The sequence below is a fragment of the Haliaeetus albicilla genome, chromosome 4 (genome assembly GCF_947461875.1).
Source record: "Haliaeetus albicilla chromosome 4, bHalAlb1.1, whole genome shotgun sequence".
Taxonomy (NCBI): domain Eukaryota; kingdom Metazoa; phylum Chordata; class Aves; order Accipitriformes; family Accipitridae; genus Haliaeetus; species Haliaeetus albicilla.
This window is the reverse complement of record NC_091486.1, coordinates 47128082-47146825: the sequence shown is the minus strand read 5'-3', so window position 1 is coordinate 47146825 and position 18744 is coordinate 47128082. Positions and strand designations below refer to the sequence as shown.

Here is an 18744-nt window from a genome sequence, read left to right as displayed (position 1 = left end):
TTAAAAAATTTAGTCTGAACTGCATCAAATTTTAATGAGCTTATGAGCTGTGGGGTTTGTTTGGATTTACAGGGCTGCTTTAATAGTTTTATTTACAGTAGCTTTTTCTCCAGCCTTTGTTATTCACTTGAGCTTCCCACAGAAATCAAAGCTCATCGTCTTGCAGAATGCAGGTGGAGCAATACCTGGGTGGAGCAGAGGCTCTGAGCAGCATCTGCAACAGGGACTCTTTCTCTACCAGAATTCATGCCCAGCTGGCCAAATCCCAGATAAACAAACAGAAATCCCAACTTTAAAAAAAGGAAAAAAAAAAAAAAAAAAGAGGGGAAAAGAAAAAAAAGCAGGAAAAAAAGCCCTAGTTGTCTAATCCATAGCAGAGTGGCCTCTGGCACATGTGTCGAGGGGAGATTAGACTTAAGAGGAGATTTTATTTGTTTTCCTTTACTAAGCGCTTGTTCAAAAGAGTCTCTGTAAATATTTGAGTTGCTTTTCATAAACACAAAAAACCAAAAACCCCAACCTCAAACAAACCCCAAACTTAAAAGCTGCCTGTAAAGTTTCATAAAAACCTGCTCTCTTATCCATTGTGCCAGCAACTGCTGTCTGATTCTCACAGCTTCCCTTGCTCTTCTGACACAGTGGTTCTCAGGTGCTTTAGTAATCCATCTCTTCTTTGTTTCAGTCTTCCTCCCTCATCTCTAGTGCCACTGCTGCTGCATTGTTGAGCTCTGGTGCTGTTGACTACTGTCTGCATGTGCTGAAGTCTTTGCTGGAGTACTGGAAAAGCCAGCAGAATGACGAGGAGCCCGTAGCCACCAGCCAGCTCCTGAAACCTCACACTACTTCTTCTCCACCTGACATGAGCCCTTTTTTCCTCCGTCAGTATGTGAAGGTGAGTCCTACCCTATGCTGTTAGCTTTACATGACCTGCATTAAAAGGCTGCTGCACAGAAGCAAGTAAAAGCATCCTTACAGAACTGGTTTTCCCTCAGAAGTACAATTAAAATCCATTCCCTTAGCGCATAGTTAGAACTAGGGTTGCTCCGAGTTCTCTCAGAGCAGCCCAGCTCACTGTATCTATCGATGCACTCTTAAACCAGGCAGTTCTGTGGAGCTGCTGTCACTGTTTCTGGTTGAAGTGTTAATCTTCCTGAAGGGAAGCTACTCCATTGCATGACTCCTTTTGCTTGGCAGGCAGAATTTCTGAACCAACGCTACTTACTGTGGCGAGGAAGCCTAGCAGTTGATGGGGATTTCCACACTAAATCCCAGGCTTGTTCAACCACCGTGTGCCTTTATGCTAAGATGCTGCTGGGGAGGGGTGGCTTTAATATATGTACAGGTGCAGTGAAAAAAGCCTAGTTAAATGTAAGAATGTCTCCTAAGTAGAAAGCTCCTATGTTAAAACACCTTATTACTACAGACTAGCTTACTGCATCCTAATAGTTGCATCTAAAGTCCTCACGCAGGTTTGTTGGCTTGTTTTTATTTATCAGCTGGGAGCATTTCTTCTGGCTGCAAAGGTGCAGAAAAGCTTTGTATTTAGAAAATCAGTAAATGTACCCTGTAGCTTGTCATGACACCACACTGGGAGTGTTTGATGCCAGAGCCTGATTGATTGCTCTTGCTTTCAGGGTCATGCTGCAGATGTTTTTGAGGCCTACACTCAGCTCCTGACAGAGATGGTACTGCGGCTGCCCTATCAGATCAAGAAGATTGCAGATACAAACTCCCGCATCCCACCTCCCATCTTTGATCACTCCTGGTTCTACTTTTTGTCTGAGGTAAGTGAGAACGTGATGCACCTACAGATTTTAACCAAAAAATTCCAGTAATGTTACCTTTCATGGGAGAGAGGAGCTTTTGCAGAACCGATCTCAGATCCATCTCTGGTTTTTAATCCCCCTTGAAAGAAGGTGAACTGTTGGCTCTGCTTTATTCCTGTTGAACAGGAGTCTATAGGAAAGCATACGTGAAAAATAAGATTGGTATTATTTCCTGTAATTCAATGTTTGCTGCCAGGAAACTCAAATAGAAAACCTTCTCTGAGATGGTAGAATGTAACATCGTGCTTGGCTGTTGGTGCTTAACTTAGTCCTTAGAAAAGAAATCAGTAAGATATTTGGAGTATATCTTTTCAGTTCCTTTGGTTGTATAGCTTCCTACTTGAGATGTGCAAATCTAAGATAACTTGTTAAGTATAGGGTAGGATTTCTTAATTAGGCTTGACTAGCTTTTTATTTGAGGTCACAGATGACAAAGAATGGTTTTCAGAGGTGGTTTCACGATTGCACAGCTCATGATGCTGCAGTATTGCTGTGCAGTGTTTCTTCTGCCTGTGACTTACTTTTACAGGTGACTTTACAGTACCTTAAAGCTGACAAATTCATGAATGCATCTCCCATATCTTTTCTTTTTGTAAGAAAACATGTCATATTTTTGTTGGGACAGGTTGCCTAGTGGTGAGTTCACAGTACTGATGTTGTAGGCTTTTCTTTGTCTAGTACCTGATGATCCAGCAGACTCCATTTGTGCGCCGCCAAGTCCGCAAGCTTTTGCTCTTTATCTGTGGATCAAAGGATAAATACCGCCAGCTCAGAGACCTTCACACGTTGGACTCTCATGTTCGTGGAATCAAAAAGCTCCTAGAAGAGCAAGGCATTTTCCTTCGTGCCAGTGTGGTCACAGCAAGTTCAGGCTCTGCTCTGCAGTACGATACGTTGATTAGCTTGGTAAGGAAAAGTGTGCCACGGTACTAGGAAAAAGTGTACGTTGCGTTTATGTAAGATGTCAGTAATAGAAATACTGACATGGTGTTTAATCCTGTCCCATTGTGCCTTTCAGATGGAACATTTAAAGGCTTGTGCAGAGATTGCCACACAGAGAACAGTAAACTGGCAGAAATTCTGCATTAAAGATGACTGTGAGTTCTTTCTCTGAGAGCATGGGAAGGAGCAGAGGGGATGCATTATGTGTCTTGGTTTCAATCAAGACTTCTCAGATGGGGAAGCTCAGCAGAGAAAAAGGGAACACAGCTGAGAGTTTTGAGTAGGACTGAACTGTTTCCAGTACTAATTATCACAGTGCTCTAATTGCATCTGTTCCTTAGCTAAAGAACGCAATATGGTATAATGGATAACTTGCAAGAACAGGAATAGGAAATCTGTGTTCTCTTACTTGTGCTGCCGTTGTTCCAGTATGTAATTTTGGATGAAACATTTTACCTTGGTGTACCCAAATGTTATGCTTCTGTAGTGTAGGGACAGGAAGGTTCTGTGAGTTTGTGGGATGGTCCTCATCATGTTGAAAGGGTTTTTTCTTTTGGGTTGGGGTTTTTTTGTTTGCTTGTTTTCTTAATTCGGGCTTCAAAGATTTTCTTCTTTTCTCTGCAGCGGTTCTCTATTTCCTCCTTCAAGTCAGCTTCCTGGTAGATGAGGGAGTGTCGCCAGTTCTCCTGCAGCTGCTGTCTTGTGCTCTGTGTGGCAGTAAAGTGCTGTCTGTGGCTTCATCCTCTGGATCATCAAGCACCTCTTCCACCTCTGCTCCTGCAGCATCGAGCTCTGGGCAGCCAGCAACACAGAGCAAATCCTCCACTAAAAAGAGCAAGAAAGAAGAAAAGGAAAAGGAGCGAGAGGGTGAGCTGCAGCTGTGCCCTGTTCTGTGGTGGTTTCAGGGATGAACACTGCTCCTCTCAACCTTTCTTACTCTGTTTAGAGAGGACTGCTTGCTTTTCGTTGTGATAAATACCACTGTTGTGAAAGGGTCATGGATCGTGGCAAGGGCACTTGCAGACTACAGCAACAATTAGGAGAGAAGAGCAGTTTTTTACCATATGTAATTTGGAGAGGGGCAAAGATGAAGCAGTATGCCCTAAGAGTTGGGGCTGAAATTAAGTGCTGAGTATATCCCAAACCCACTGTGTGTATTAACTTGAGTGGGCTTTAAGTTGTCTACTGGAAGTTACCTATTCTAGTGATGAAGTAGCTTCCACCTAACTTGTCTATCCTGGGTTGTAGGAGGTTGAAATGCTCATGGGGATTAAAACAAGTACTGGAGATGCACACCCAGTTAGCTCTGCTCTTCAATGATTATGTTCAGACTTGTTTCCTCTGTTTGACTTCTAAGCTATGTTGGAGCCAGGGCTGCTGCTTAATGGATATCCAGAGTCCTGGGAAAGTAATTAAGCTTTCCTATAAAAGTCACAGGCATAAATTCTCTCTTGGCTTTTCTTCAAGGAACCATTTTGGCTTTCTCTGTCAGACAATTCTCTTTTCACTGAGTCTTTTCACTGTCCCATGGTTGATCCTTTTCTTTTTATCAGAATGTGTAGCACATTTCTCACGTCCTTACTGGCAAGTATTCCAGCAGTTTTCTTCTGTGATAGTCAGGAGTACTAGGTTATATTTTTTGAAAGAGAAGGGAACATTAAACTAGCTTGTTGCCTGAAACACAGTAATTTTTCCCCATTATCCTTGCTCTATGATTTATAAAATAGGAAGCTAGCCTGCCTGTGAGGTGCTCCACTCATCTGCTTTCTTAAGTCTGTCTGTCTTCTGCCACCCGGTATCCCCTAGGCGAGAGTTCGGGCAGTCAGGAAGATCAGCTGTGTACAGCTCTGGTGAACCAGCTGAACAAGTTTGCTGATAAGGAGACCCTCATTCAGTTCCTACGTTGCTTCTTGCTGGAGTCTAACTCGTCCTCCGTGAGGTGGCAGGCCCACTGCCTTGCACTGCACATCTACAGGTGAGCTGGGAAGGGAATCTCTGACCTGGCTCCTCTTAGCCAGTCTCAGGTCAGTTATGGAGAGCTCTGTCCTTGTATAAGAGTTAATGCCTCTGTCTTGAAGGATGCTGAAGCTTGGAGATGATTGCACCCCTTTGAATTGCTCACACTATGTTGCAGTTACTGGGGCTGGAGGTAGAAGTTGTTACTTACTTGTTACTGATCAATGTGAGTTACCATCTCCAAGAAGCATTTTACTTCTGTCTGCAGAGTCTGGCTCCTGACATCTACAGGGGTAGATATTTGTGGGCAAGTGAATTTCTGAGGCAGATGCAGACTCATACAGTTAACAAGTTGGGAGTTATGTAGGGTAAGGCACACTTTAGGGTGCTGAACTCCTTCAGAACTCTATTCAGTTGTTGCAAGTCAGCTGCTTTCATTTCAGAGAGTGCTAGAAAACAGCTGGTGGCAAGAATCGATGAGATTTAACTCTGTGAACTCTGATGTATAGCAAGATAACAGTTTTCAAGTTTGGTGAACTGTAGCGCATATTTTACTTTTGAATAAGATTGTGTGCCATGCAGTCTATATAACTATCTTTACAAGCTTAATTGATATGTAATCCATTCAACAGGAACTCTAACAAGTCTCAGCAGGAATTACTGTTGGATCTCATGTGGTCAATCTGGCCAGAACTTCCAGCCTATGGAAGAAAGGCTGCCCAGTTTGTAGATCTCCTGGGATACTTCTCTCTGAAAACACAGCAGACTGAGAAAAAGGTACGGTGTCATTCTGAAAAGGAGGTACAGCATCCCAGGTTCTGCCACTTCTGACGAATTATGTTAGTGTTCATTTATGATACAGCTGGGACAGATTTTCTGTCAAAAGAGCTTCTGGTGGAAATTTTTTTTCTTCCCCAAATTTGAATGTTAAAAAAGGCAGGGTCCTTAAAAAATTGGGGAGTGTGGATTTTTTGTTTTATTGTTTTGGGGTTTTTGGTGGGGAGGATTTTGGGGTTGGGGGTTTTTTTTTAATTTAGAGGAAAATTTTCCCACAGGAAGCCTTTGTGGGAAAATACATTTATCTACTAGTTCTAATTTATAGATTTTTGATATTTCAGCTCCTAGAAATCTTTTGTAACCACGACTTTTGAACAAAGGAAGTGGTAGGATTTCTTAGGGGACCAGTGGGCTTGAGAACAAGTAATTCAGACGCACTGATACTTGCATATGTATGTTTAAAGAGATGGGAATGCCTTACGAATCTTGGCAGGCATTTGCAGTGATTGGCTGACAAATAGCACTGTTATTGTGGTAAAGGTCTAATTTTAGGATCTATTACATTCCTGGGTAATGATTTAACCACATAAATTCCTGTGGGTATAGTGTGTGCATCTTCTTGGGGGACCTGGAATGCCACAAGATGAGAAATCTTTATGTCTTTGTAGCAATAAAAAAAAAAAGTGTTGCGAAGACAGTATTTTCCTAATTGTATTTCAGTTGAAGGAATACTCCCAAAAGGCCGTGGAGATCCTCCGGACTCAAAACCACATTCTTACCAACCACCCTAACTCCAACATTTACAAGTGAGTTACTTCTGACTTTGATCCATTTCACTAAAGAGCTTTTCAGCAGACGAGCTGCAATCCACAGGGGAATACACAATTCTTCTAATAAAATCGTGGTGGAGGAAGGACCCCTACTGAGATTGCATGCTTGCTGCAGCTGGTCTTGGGAGAATAGCAGATTCCTTTCTGCCATCTGAAAAACGTGACATTCTATGCACTATCAGCAGTAGTTTGGCTTTAGCGTTTTTGCTTTCATTTTCAGTAAATGTTACAAAATATTAGGACTAATTGGAGAATATAGACTTGCAGAATTAAGTGTTGTGTTCTTATTCATACACTGGCAGTTAATACTTATACTAAAATGCTGCCTAGAGAAAAGCAATAATTTTCAATGTGCTTTACATTGTAACACTTCTGTTACTAAATCTGGAACTGGGGACTACAGGTAAATTGAAACTATTCTGATTGAATGGCTTGTGTTTAAAACATGGTGAATGCCAAATTACGTATGTCAATGTTCTTCCCCTCATTCCAGCACACTGTCTGGGCTGGTGGAATTTGATGGCTATTACCTGGAGAGCGATCCTTGCCTTGTCTGCAACAATCCGGAGGTGCCCTTCTGTGTAAGTAGCTGCTGTTCTTAAACCCTTTTTAATTATAGGGATCCCAACCGTTTACAGCAGCATGATTTGCTGTTTTTCTGAGTTTTTTGGGATGTAATCATATAGGCAGTGTGTTCTTGGTTTTGTCTTCTCAGTACATCAAGCTTTCCTCCATTAAAGTGGACACGAGGTATACTACCACCCAGCAAGTGGTGAAACTAATCGGCAGCCACACCATCAGCAAAGTGACAGTGAAGATAGGAGACCTGAAACGAACCAAAATGGTCCGAACCATCAACCTCTATTATAACAACAGGACAGTGCAAGCCATAGTGGAGCTGAAAAACAAGTACGTTTGTCCATGTTTTTTGTGTGCAAGTCTCTGAATTTGACATTACAATCTCTCCTGAGGTGCCTGGCTTCTTGTTTTAGCTAATGTTCCTTCTTAGACTATTACTCATCACTGTCAGCCCACATTGAGTGGGATTGTTCTGAATCTCCTCCAAAAAATTGTCGAAGATGCACATTTCACCTGGAGCTTGAAATATGCCTGTAAATTTTGTGTATGCAAACTTTGTACAGACTGAGTTTTAAGCACCTAACTTAATTGTGTGGAAGCCAGTAGTAATACCAAGAGCACCTCCTGGAGAGTTTGACTTGGAAAACGATTTGGATGTTGCAGCATGTCCAGAAATGCAGAAAGCATTAACATTACTTGTTTGAAGCCATATAGTAGAATTAAACTTAGAAGTTGGATGGCCTAACTCTTGGTTGCTGCTTTACCTATGAAAAATGGCTCCTTTTCAACTTATATGCTTTCCCCTCTTACTTCTTGAGATGTTCTCACCAGAATCAGATCTCTTTGGCTTAGGGATTAATCTGTGCCTGCTGCTTATTGCTTATTTGAAGTCTTAATCCTCTGTGACATCACAAGTGGCTGCTGTGGAGAGGATTATGATGTCACAAAGAGAGGATTCTGACTTCAGGTTGAGAATAAGCAGTGGGAGCAGATGAGATCTTTAGAAATAAATATCCTGTTTTCATGCAAATGTCCTTACTAATAAAAAAATGGAGGTGAAAATCCCTAGAAAATGTCTGTAGAATTAAAGTTTTTCCATGAGGCATCAACAGCTCTTTAATCCTAAACAGTCTCTCTCTATGAAGAGGATAAAGGCTTAAAATGTATTTCTGGCTACATATCATGTCAATACAGAAGCTAAGGAAACGAATCCTAGAACTGCTCTCCATTCATCCCGTTTAAAGTAGATTTGGAGCTGAGACGGTTGCATCTGACTTCTCTTCATACGTGGGCAGAGAGGGTACTTCCCCACTGAAAAAACATGCTGCTTTCTTTCCTTTTCCCAGGCCGGCTCGTTGGCACAAAGCTAAAAAAGTCCAGCTGACCCCAGGCCAGACAGAGGTGAAGATTGATTTGCCGCTGCCCATTGTGGCTTCGAACCTGATGATTGAATTTGCAGATTTCTATGAGAATTACCAGGCTTCCACGGAGACGCTGCAGTGCCCCCGGTGTAGCGCATCCGTCCCAGCCAACCCGGGGGTGTGTGGGAACTGCGGAGAAAACGTGTACCAGTGCCACAAGTGTAGGTATGTCATCCTCGTTCCTCCTCATGGAGCCACCACCAGGGGTTTACAGAGCCCTTGTGTTGTTGCCTGTGTTGGATGTTCAACAAAATACCCTGCTATTTAAATACATGATTCTGGTTAATACAACCGCACAATCAAATTAGTCGAGAAGTATAAAACAGGCTTACAGGGATTTAACGTTAATGCAGGCTAACAAAGGAAACCTGATACGACACTACTGAAAGAACGCCGAAGTTTCAAATCAAGCCCTCAGAAGTTTAAAAAAGAAAATTCCCAGGAGGAGGTTATTTTTGGCCTGGCTGTTCACGGGCATGAGGCTGGAGTTCAATTATACGATTGCAGGGGGGTTTCCCCACAGGATCCCTGACTTAGCGTGCTGGATGGACAGTGCTCGCTTGTCTATTGAGAGCTTTTGTTGTACTCTCCTCATTCAGAGCAGGGCTCAGGGCGTAATTTACTGTGTGCTATTCAGGCTTTCACTACAGTATTATAAATCCTTCTCTTTTGTGAGTTTTGTCTCCTTATCTGATATCTCTTCTCCCCTTATTGTTGTCCCATATTCCTCTCTAATCCTCATGGGATTCAAGGTGTTTAGCAGATTCTTTCCATAGATCAGGCGATTACTGGTATATTGAAAGGTTTCCACATCCCTTCTTGAATTATGGGAGCTATAAATCAGTTCGTGTCATGGTACTCTAGTCTGCAACGGGATAATAAGTATGCTGTAGCTAGTCCCACTGCAACTGGGTAAAGAGTGAAAGCTATTGAAAGCCTAGACCTTACAAAGCAAAATGGTTTCCTTTTATCTGTATTCTTGTAAAGGGCACAGTGCCCTAGTCTGATGTTCTACTGGGAATTACTGTAGTTAAAGTAGAATTGTTAGGAGCAAATTCACATCTGTTTCTGCTTTTTCTGGCCAGAATGTGGCACCGCTTCTGTAAGGATTTTTTTTTGTTGCCTGATTTGTAGGTTTTAATTCTTATGTACTTAGTGTTTCACTTGTGGCTTCCCCAGGGCATTTTGGTAGGTTAGATGTTTTAAGGGCCATCCTTCTCTTTTTACCTACTGAGTCCATTCACAGCTTACTTCATTGCCTCAGTTACCTTTATAAAGCTCAGGTGCATTCTTTGACCTTTCTGGCTTGCCTTTCAGATCCATTAATTATGACGAGAAAGATCCCTTCCTTTGCAACGCCTGTGGGTTCTGTAAATATGCTCGCTTTGACTTCATGTTGTATGCCAAGCCCTGCTGTGCAGTGGATCCCATAGAAAATGAAGAGGATCGAAAGAAGGTGAGACTAATAGCAGATTGATTAATGAAATGCTATATCTCTTGGCCAGGTCAAAAGTGTAGGGAGATCAGAGGTCCATCCCTCTTGAGAGTAACATGAAAAGCAGTGTTCCTTCAAGGCTTCTCATGACTAATGCATTCCTCATTTACTGTCTTGCTCCACTAAATAAGTAATTTTTCAAAAGACATAATTCAGTGCTTTACTTATAAACTAGCTATCTAGCACTGCATCTCTTTGCCTTGCTGTACAAGGGGGTGTATTTGGATTGTATTGTATGCTTTACCATCCCATCTGAGGAGCCCTGCTAATGAATGAAGAACCCATTGTATTATGTGGCCTGTCCCAAAGGATAAGTGTGCTGAGTATAGTGCCAGCAGTGACACTTGTGGCAGAAGCAGGGTGCAGGATCACCATTTATTATTTTTTTTGCCAGAGAAAGGCAAAAGAGACAGAAGAATTGGAGGTTGGTGGCTGTAGTTCTGTAGAATTAAAAATTGCATCTGAACATAATGTAAGAGTTTCCTTTCCTTTTTTATTCTTAGGCAGTAACAAATATCAACACTCTCCTGGACAAGGCTGACAGAGTGTATCACCAGCTAATGGGACACCGACCGCAGTTGGAAAACCTTCTGTGTAAAGTGAATGAGGCAGCTCCTGAAAAGCCACAGGTAACGGGACAGATGGATCTTGCACAGAGCTCTAGGCTGGTGAGACAGTGACCTTTATACTGCCAAGAGCAACTAAAGGTCCTTGCCTCAGATGCTGTTCTGCAGTAGTTATTTTTGTGTATAGCCTCCACATATGATTCCTTTTTGGTTTTCTGTTCCAGGATGAATCTGGTAGTAGTGGAGGGATAAGTTCTACCTCAGCTAGTGTGAATAGATACATACTCCAGTTAGCCCAGGAGTATTGTGGTGACTGCAAGAACTCTTTCGATGAACTTTCCAAAATTATCCAGGTATGATGTGCTTTGATCTGTATTTGGGTCATGTGTTTTTTTTCTGTCACCAGATACAGTGCATATCAAAGTAGAAAGAAAGATGTTGCTGTTCTGCATTTAATGATATCATTAACAGTAGGTGATCAGCTGCATGTTTTCAGGGAAATAAAAAAATGATCATTTCTAAAAGCTATGGTTACCATTATTTCTATGGATTTGTCACATTTCCAGCGTTAAATTGCGTGTAATATAGACAACAAACCTTTAAACAGGGCAGATAACTGGGAATTAGGCTGATATTTCCAATGGATTTCCCAAGTCTGCCATTGACATGAAGGATTTTGAGATACTTGGTTAAAAATGTTTCTCCACAAAATACACAGTGAAAATAACTTGTGAATGGGACTAGCAATTATGTGCTGCCTCACAGTTCCACAACTTTCGTTTCTCCTTTTCTGTGTTTCCAGAAAGTGTTTGCCTCTCGAAAGGAGCTCCTGGAATATGATCTCCAACAGAGAGAGGCAGCAACAAAGTCCTCGCGAACCACTGTCCAACCCACATTTACTGCCAGCCAGTATCGTGCCTTGTCTGTTTTAGGCTGTGGCCACACATCATCAACTAAATGCTATGGCTGTGCCTCAGCCGTCACTGAACACTGCATAACGTTGCTTCGGGCTTTGGCGACCAACTCTGCCATCAGGCATATCCTTGTGTCCCAGGGCCTTATCCGAGAGCTCTTTGACTACAACTTGCGCCGGGGCGCAGCCAGTATGCGGGAGGAGGTCCGTCAGCTCATGTGCCTTCTGACCAGGTTAGGTCTGATTCAGTGTTTGCAGCCCTCTGACTTCCAGTGAGCTCTGGAAAGCCACGTGCTTGTAAAAGCATGATCAGAAAGGAGTAGCTTTATAGGGGAGATATCTTACATCAGCAAACTGTAGACTAACTGCTTGTACATTTGTTACCAACTAAGTGGAAATCCCAGGAACTTTTGCTATTTAGTACAAGCACAGCGTAACAGCATTCTCTTTTTCCCTCTGGAATTAGGGACAATCCAGAGGCCACACAGCAAATGAATGACTTAATCATTGGGAAGGTTTCTGCAGCTCTGAAGGGACACTGGGCAAATCCAGACTTGGTGAGAGACTCCAGCATTTTCCTATTTCTTTTTTCTTCCCCTCTGCAACTGCTGGTCTATTCTAATCATTGCATCTTCTCTATTATCATCATTTATTTGTAATACGGAAGGTGTTTGTGTCTTGATAGGAGTTAAGATAAATGTTAGAGTAAAGCACAGGTATATGCCTCAGTTTCCTCAGGCATATGGGATTCAAGGTGTTTAGCAGATTCTTTCCATAGATAGGTGATTACTGGTATATTGAAAGATTCTGCCTGTCTTGGCTGTTGCTTGCAGCTCTCTCAAATAGATTGTCAGTCATCCCAAATGGGCATGGCATTAAATGTGCTTAGATTGATGTGTTTTGAACCTGTGTTTTTTAAATATCAGAAGGCAAAAAGGACTGCTGTGTCACCAAGACTTCTTAAGCCTTTGAACATGTGTCTGTGTTACAGGCTAGCAGCCTCCAGTATGAAATGTTGCTGCTAACAGATTCCATCTCGAAGGAAGACAGCTGCTGGGAGCTCCGACTACGTTGTGGTGAGTTCAAACGACTAGCATGAAAGCTTTATTTTAAAATGCTATGCCCAGGTCCATTCACTATAGTAAGATTTTAAGGAAGGGAACTGATGCTGACTCATATAGCTTGTGATTAGGGTTAAAAATGGAGTTAGCACCAGATAGCTTTGTCTTTAGGTAGTGCATTTCTTGAAACAGGAGTGCTGAGAAATAGAAAGATGAAGGTGTAAATGGAAGGATGACAAGACTCTCTTGCTGTAATAGAAAATAATTGTTTTCCATCCATGGCTGCATGAGAATGTGATAGTTTTGCTTGAGGATATGAGGTCTTACCTAACTCTAAACACTTCTAATATGCTGTATAGAGCTGTGGAGGTGTCCTATCTGCAGATCTTACAGTGGAATGAAAATTTATATCTGTCTTTCAGCTCTCAGCCTCTTTCTGATGGCAGTGAACATTAAGACTCCAGTGGTTGTTGAAAACATCACCCTCATGTGCCTGCGCATTCTTCAAAAGCTGATCAAGCCACCTGCTCCAACCAGCAAGAAAAACAAGGTACTGCCTTAGACAGATGCTGAGCAAAGCATCTGAAAATTTGCTCATTAAAGTCCTGCACACTGATCTTGGTGATTAATAACTTTGTGAGGAAGGCAGGGCTTGCTTTTCCTGGTCATGGTTACTAGGGAAGCACAAGTCCTGTGACTTTTGTCTTTGCAGACTGCAAATTACAGGTAACTGCCTTCCATTTTTTACTGTTCTTTGGTGGTTTTGACCACCAAAACAGAGCATTATTTTTTTCCTTCAGATTTGAGGCATGGGGAAAGAGCTACTTCAAAGCTCTGGCTTGGTTATTTTGGGCAGGCTTTTGGTGCTTTCGACAGCTTTGTAGAATCATGTACCTAAACATAGTAGAATCAAGTACTTTTGACTTTTTTTTTGATTTTTAAATACAGAGGTACAATTCTGATAAAAATGACATTGATTGGCTGCTCCTTGATTGTAATTTAGGATAACATTTGCAAGGGAGGAGGTATGTTTCTGCTTTGATCTAGCTATCTGATAATCACAGATGGATGTCAAAGATGGGTTTACTGATATTTCAGTAGTAACTGAAATGAGGCATCTCTCTGAGATCATCATTAACAGAAATTGTATAACCTGCTCTTGTCCAAGAGCTGCATTTACATATTCATGGAACAGATGCAACCAGTGATTCACCTACAGGAGTTACTCTTAAGGGAACAGGCTGTGGCTTTCTGAGGAATCATAGAGCTTTTTTGTTTATTAGGATGTGCCTGTGGATGCTCTTACCACTGTGAAGCCTTACAGCAATGAAATCCATGCACAAGCTCAGCTTTGGCTCAAGAGGGACCCCAAAGCATCGTATGAAGCTTGGAAAAAGTGCCTCCCTGCCAGAGGTAGTCCTGTGCTTTTAACTTGGTGCAGTTTTGTGAAGTTACACGTGTGTCCCTCCAGGTTCAATAAGGAATGTACTTCTGTAGAGTTGTGTTGGCTTCTGTCCCATGACATCTGATATCATCTTCACACTTAGCTGTGTAGTCCTTAGAGATTTTAGCACTGACTTTTCTAGGCTGTGTTGCTCAAACCCTGAGCAGAAGATGCACTGTGCCTGAAGTTAATCAGGAGAATGTAAAATACGAAACTTGTTGCTTATTTAAAATGATACCAGCCAACTGAAAAGCTGATTGCATTCCCTGAGAGGCTATGGGATTCACATCTGGCTTGGAAATGAGCATAGCTCCACGCAGAAGTGTGGCAGCAGAAAGAAATGAGAAGCTACTCAGCTTCTCAGCTGGAGTTTGGAAAGTTCCAGTATGAAGGAAAAAATACAATGGCAGTTTGCAGTTAATAGCTGCTGACAGTTCTCTTGAGCTGTGTTCAATATTGCAGGTATAGATGCCAATGGGAAATCTCCCAGCAAAGCTGAGCTTCACCAGCTCTACTTGTCGGAAAAATATGTCTGGAAATGGAAACAGTTCATGAGTCGCCGTGGGAAGAGAACTTGCCCTCTGGATCTCAAGCTGGGACACAACAATTGGCTGCGACAGGTAATCATGGGTGAAAATTCCAGTGGAACGCACTGGACCGAGTTAACCATCAGAGATTATTGGTAGTTTGCCGCATTTTACACGTTTTGCAGACAATATGAACAGTGATATTTGGGGAGACTGCAACTGACTGTATCTAATTCCAAGTCAGGTTTGCAGCTTTATTCCCTTAAAAATACTACATCTAAATGTTTATCCAGTAGTCTGCATTTTCTTAAACTATGAACCTTTAATTGCCACCGTGCCCCTACCTGTCTACTTAGCTGCATTTTGACTAGTGAATTTTCACAGGTCCTGAGCAAAAGTTTTTCTTCTTGTGTGTGTGGATTAGTATGTCGCCTATGCAGTGCATTGTTTAAACATTTTGGTGGCAAGCAAAGTAGGAATTCTCAGAGAATCAAGTGTTGGGAAGAACAAGAGAATGCTGCCACCAGGTCAGCAAACTGTCCTAATGTATGCTGTGCCTTTTGTAAAATACCACTACTTTAACTGTGCACATCAAATGATACCGTCTTTTAATGCTCTTGCCTTAGGTGCTTTTTACTCCTGCCACTCAAGCCGCAAGGCAAGCTGCGTGTACTATTGTGGAAGCTCTGGCTACCATCCCCAGCCGCAAACAGCAGGTCCTTGATCTCCTGACAAGGTATTTCCGTGTTGCCACACTTGGCAGCTCTAGGATCATTTTTCTTTAATTCCCATGAGAATCTCTCCCTTCTTCCAACTTTTCTCACACCTCTCCCTTGTATACCTCTGGTTCACAGGTCTTTTTGGGCTGTATTCTAAAACTTAATTGGCTGGGATGGTATAGATTTAGGGAGACCTTTTCTTTGCTGCCTGGCAATAAGCTATTGCAGTTCTGTACTTTTTCCAGAGGTAAGCAGATGATGTTTGGCCATGTAGACAACATTTCTCCTGCCTCCTACACAGCAAAATAATAGGGTGAACTCTCTTCCAACTCCTGTGACATAACTTACCCAAATTGATGCTAGTAGCACAGCTGGGGAACTCCTTTTTGGGACAAAATGCCACTTTAGCAATTGAGTAATGAATAACAGTTATGCTGTTAGCTAGGAGGACAACAGGGAGGATAGATTTCTGGAGTCTTTTTTTTTTCTTTCTTTCCATGGTGTCCTTAAGCTGTGAATATCTCTTGTTACTGTGAAGTGGATGTCAGTTTGTGTTTCTGTTTGCTAGCTACCTGGATGAGCTGAGCATTGCTGGCGAATGTGCCGCTGAGTACCTGGCACTGTATCAGAAACTCATCAAACCGGCCCACTGGAAGGTCTACCTGGCAGCCAGGGGGGTTCTGCCCTATATTGGCAGCCTCATCACTAAGGTATGGACTTGTATGGAGGAGCTAGGTAGCAAGAGAAAGCTTTCACTGACCTGTCAGTTTGGCTTTTTTGCTTTGAAATCTGCATCTCTTCATTCAGTGCCCTGTTGCCAATCCTTGCCAGGTTTATGAAGTTCACACTTCCATGCTGTCATCTCTGAACGGTAACAGCTACAGTGGTTTTAGCCCCAGCTGTAGCATTCCTCAGCGCATACTGGCTGGTACACATTAATTAACTGCTCTGGGGGCAGCTATGCTAAGGGGTGTAAATATTGCTACACTGTCTTGGCACCACGTCCAAGTTGGAAGCCGTCTTAGCTGCCAGACTGGACTCCGAAAGCCCTTAACGACAAGGGAGGATTAGGTGTGCTACCATTCCTTGAGTGTGAATTACAGCCTGCTGGAGAAGCAGCACATTTAAGTGGCAGTCTTCAGAGTACTAGGAGTTTTCTGTGGTGATCCCTCGTGCACTCCAAAGAGGCAGATGACACCCTCCCTATTAGTGGTGGCATTGAGTCCATCATGGAGGGCCACTAGAGCAAAGCAGTGGTGATAGGTAGGTATAGGGAGAAAATGAGGAGGATGCTTGGGGTAGTTTTTCTCTCCTCTCCCCCTTCCCTCCCTGCTGCTGCGTTGCAATTCTGGTTTCTGTGTGGCTGGCTCTGTTTCTTTGCTGTGTTCCTTTGCACCCTGTGTTAGACTCTTGTCAGCCAGTTGTTATTGCCATTGCAGTTTCTTGTCCTAATAGGCTTGTTAATTATTTTCAGGAAATAGCTCGTTTGCTTGCCTTGGAGGAAGCAACACTCAGCACTGATTTGCAGCAGGGATATGCCTTGAAGAGTCTCACAGGTATTTGGTGGCATCAACGCAAGTCCTGTAGTAGGATTAGAGATGGGGTGATTGTTGTTCTGTAACAGCATGTAGCAGAATTTCAGAGATGTGATTCAGTGTTTTGCAATTGTCAGCACTGGATTTTTGCTGTCAATTTAGCACTTAACCCCTAAATGGATTTTTTCCATATTTTTTGTGGTCAGTTTGAGTTTTTAGTTACTTGAACTTTGGTAACATATCGTGAGCAAACTTCGTCATATCACTTTTCTTCTCCATTTCTTAATTATGTTTATTGTACAGTATAATTCCTAGGACCATTGCAAACACTGCTGATTTATTCCTACCTGTTGTTTCCTACCTACTTATTCTATGGTAGCTTTTCTTTTTTGAATCTTCTAGGGTATGTGTTTTTCAAAAACTTGGTGGAAATGGAAGTACACCATTAGCTAAGTCATTCTTTTCTGTATGCTCTTCCATGTTCTTCAGAAATTAGTGGACTAATTCATAAAGCCTGGCTTCTTGCAAGAAAAAACATGTTGATAAATATGTCCTGGGAAAGAATCCAAGTGTTCACTGATTCTTTACTTTATTATAGGAGTGACCAATCTGGTGATGTAACTGATAGAGTCATGTACCGCACTTGCTGTCACATCATCAGAGCTAGCTTAAATATTAGAAGGGGAGCAGTCACCTGCTTTTGAAATATCTTGCAACAGAAAAATGTCAAAAAGTGCAGAATGTTGTATCAAGCACTTGGAAAGCTCCTTATACACTTTCCTCATTCAGTCACCATGGTCCCATATGGTATAATTTACAAGGCAGCTCTCGCAAGCCAGGGTTTTTGCCTCCCACCATTCGGTTCATAGAAGTGAGCTTTAAACCACAGACTGACAATGGGAGTTGTAACAAGCCATTTTATTGTGCTGCTTTTATGATATTGTGCCCTGTTTGCTGGCCATATGAAATTTAGAGCTAACAAATGAAACTCTCTCCCACTTCCTGAATATCTCATTGCTTTCTAGGTCTTCTCTCTTCCTTCGTGGAGGTGGAGTCCATCAAACGGCACTTCAAAAGCCGTCTGGTGGGTACGGTCCTGAATGGTTACCTGTGTTTAAGGAAATTAGTGGTACAGAGAACAAAGCTGATTGATGAAACCCAGGACATGCTGCTGGAGATGCTGGAAGATATGACAACAGGTAAAACCACCTCAGTTCCTTAAATCCAGAGTCTGGGTCAACCAAGATGAAAAAGCAGATAGTTAGAGCCGCACAAAGAAATTCCTTCTAAAAGACTACTGTAGTGAAAGTTTTTTTTTTATGACTTGGACCTTCCAATATTTCCTTTTGGCACAGAAAAGGTAAATAACATTCCTGGAGTCGTCTCTTATTTTCCAGGAATTTAAACCTCCTCCTTTTTATGGGATTGCTTTACTGCAGCCCAAGCATGCAAAGTGTTTTGCTAGTAAACATACCAATAAATAGCCTTTCATCTTTTAAGTAGTGGATACGCAAAAGAAGAGGGCACCAAAGTATAGTGCTTATTGCAGACAGATTTATTGTGTATACTGAGTTAAAATGGAACCTGTGAAATTGACTCCTGTGTCTTTTTTAATACTTCTATTTCTTGGCAGGCACAGAATCTGAAACCAAAGCATTTATGGCTGTGTGTATAGAGACTGCAAAACGTTACAGCCTTGATGACTACAGGACTCCAGTCTTCATTTTTGAGAGACTATGCAGTATTATCTATCCTGTAAGTATAGAGATGGCCGTAGCATTGCTTATAAAGTTAGACTTCTTAAATAGATATAGTTGCTTGTATTTTGGCAAAAAAACCAATAGTGTCTACAATAATGATTTAATATTAGCCAGTGTAGAACTGTAGTAATACGGTATCCCGTTTGGGGGTTTTAGTATTCAGGTTCCCTTCTGTGGCATGCTCTGTGCAGAAAAGCAGAACCGGTAGTATTGTTTCATGCTGAGGAATTTGCTTGCGAAATGATACTAGACATCCTCTAAATGCCACATGTGTGGCAATGTACTGCAGGATGCACCAGTGACAAAAGGAGTGACGGTTTAAGGACACCTTGTCACTTGCTACCATAAAAATGCAGGAATGGGAGCATGGTTGGGGGGAAAATTTACTCACTC

The 18744-nt window shown here is 42.1% G+C and overlaps 1 protein-coding gene across 5 annotated transcripts in view; it reads left to right on the top strand.

Moving 5' to 3' along the window:
- Positions 1-18744, top strand: part of UBR4 (ubiquitin protein ligase E3 component n-recognin 4) — an 80223-nt gene that overhangs the window by 43870 nt on the left and 17609 nt on the right. For all 5 annotated transcript variants that reach the window (XM_069782378.1, XM_069782377.1, XM_069782375.1 and 2 more), the window contains 25 exons: positions 683-892; positions 1635-1784; positions 2505-2732; positions 2845-2923; positions 3393-3635; positions 4575-4743; positions 5357-5501; positions 6222-6307; positions 6825-6912; positions 7047-7240; positions 8257-8496; positions 9649-9787; positions 10330-10455; positions 10617-10745; positions 11195-11538; positions 11772-11862; positions 12297-12381; positions 12789-12916; positions 13650-13779; positions 14273-14430; positions 14964-15073; positions 15625-15766; positions 16531-16612; positions 17617-17790; positions 18225-18346. In XM_069782378.1, coding sequence (XP_069638479.1) covers positions 683-892; positions 1635-1784; positions 2505-2732; positions 2845-2923; positions 3393-3635; positions 4575-4743; positions 5357-5501; positions 6222-6307; positions 6825-6912; positions 7047-7240; positions 8257-8496; positions 9649-9787; positions 10330-10455; positions 10617-10745; positions 11195-11538; positions 11772-11862; positions 12297-12381; positions 12789-12916; positions 13650-13779; positions 14273-14430; positions 14964-15073; positions 15625-15766; positions 16531-16612; positions 17617-17790; positions 18225-18346 — 3792 coding nt within the window. The remainder of the gene's footprint in view (positions 1-682; positions 893-1634; positions 1785-2504; positions 2733-2844; positions 2924-3392; positions 3636-4574; positions 4744-5356; positions 5502-6221; positions 6308-6824; positions 6913-7046; positions 7241-8256; positions 8497-9648; positions 9788-10329; positions 10456-10616; positions 10746-11194; positions 11539-11771; positions 11863-12296; positions 12382-12788; positions 12917-13649; positions 13780-14272; positions 14431-14963; positions 15074-15624; positions 15767-16530; positions 16613-17616; positions 17791-18224; positions 18347-18744) is intronic.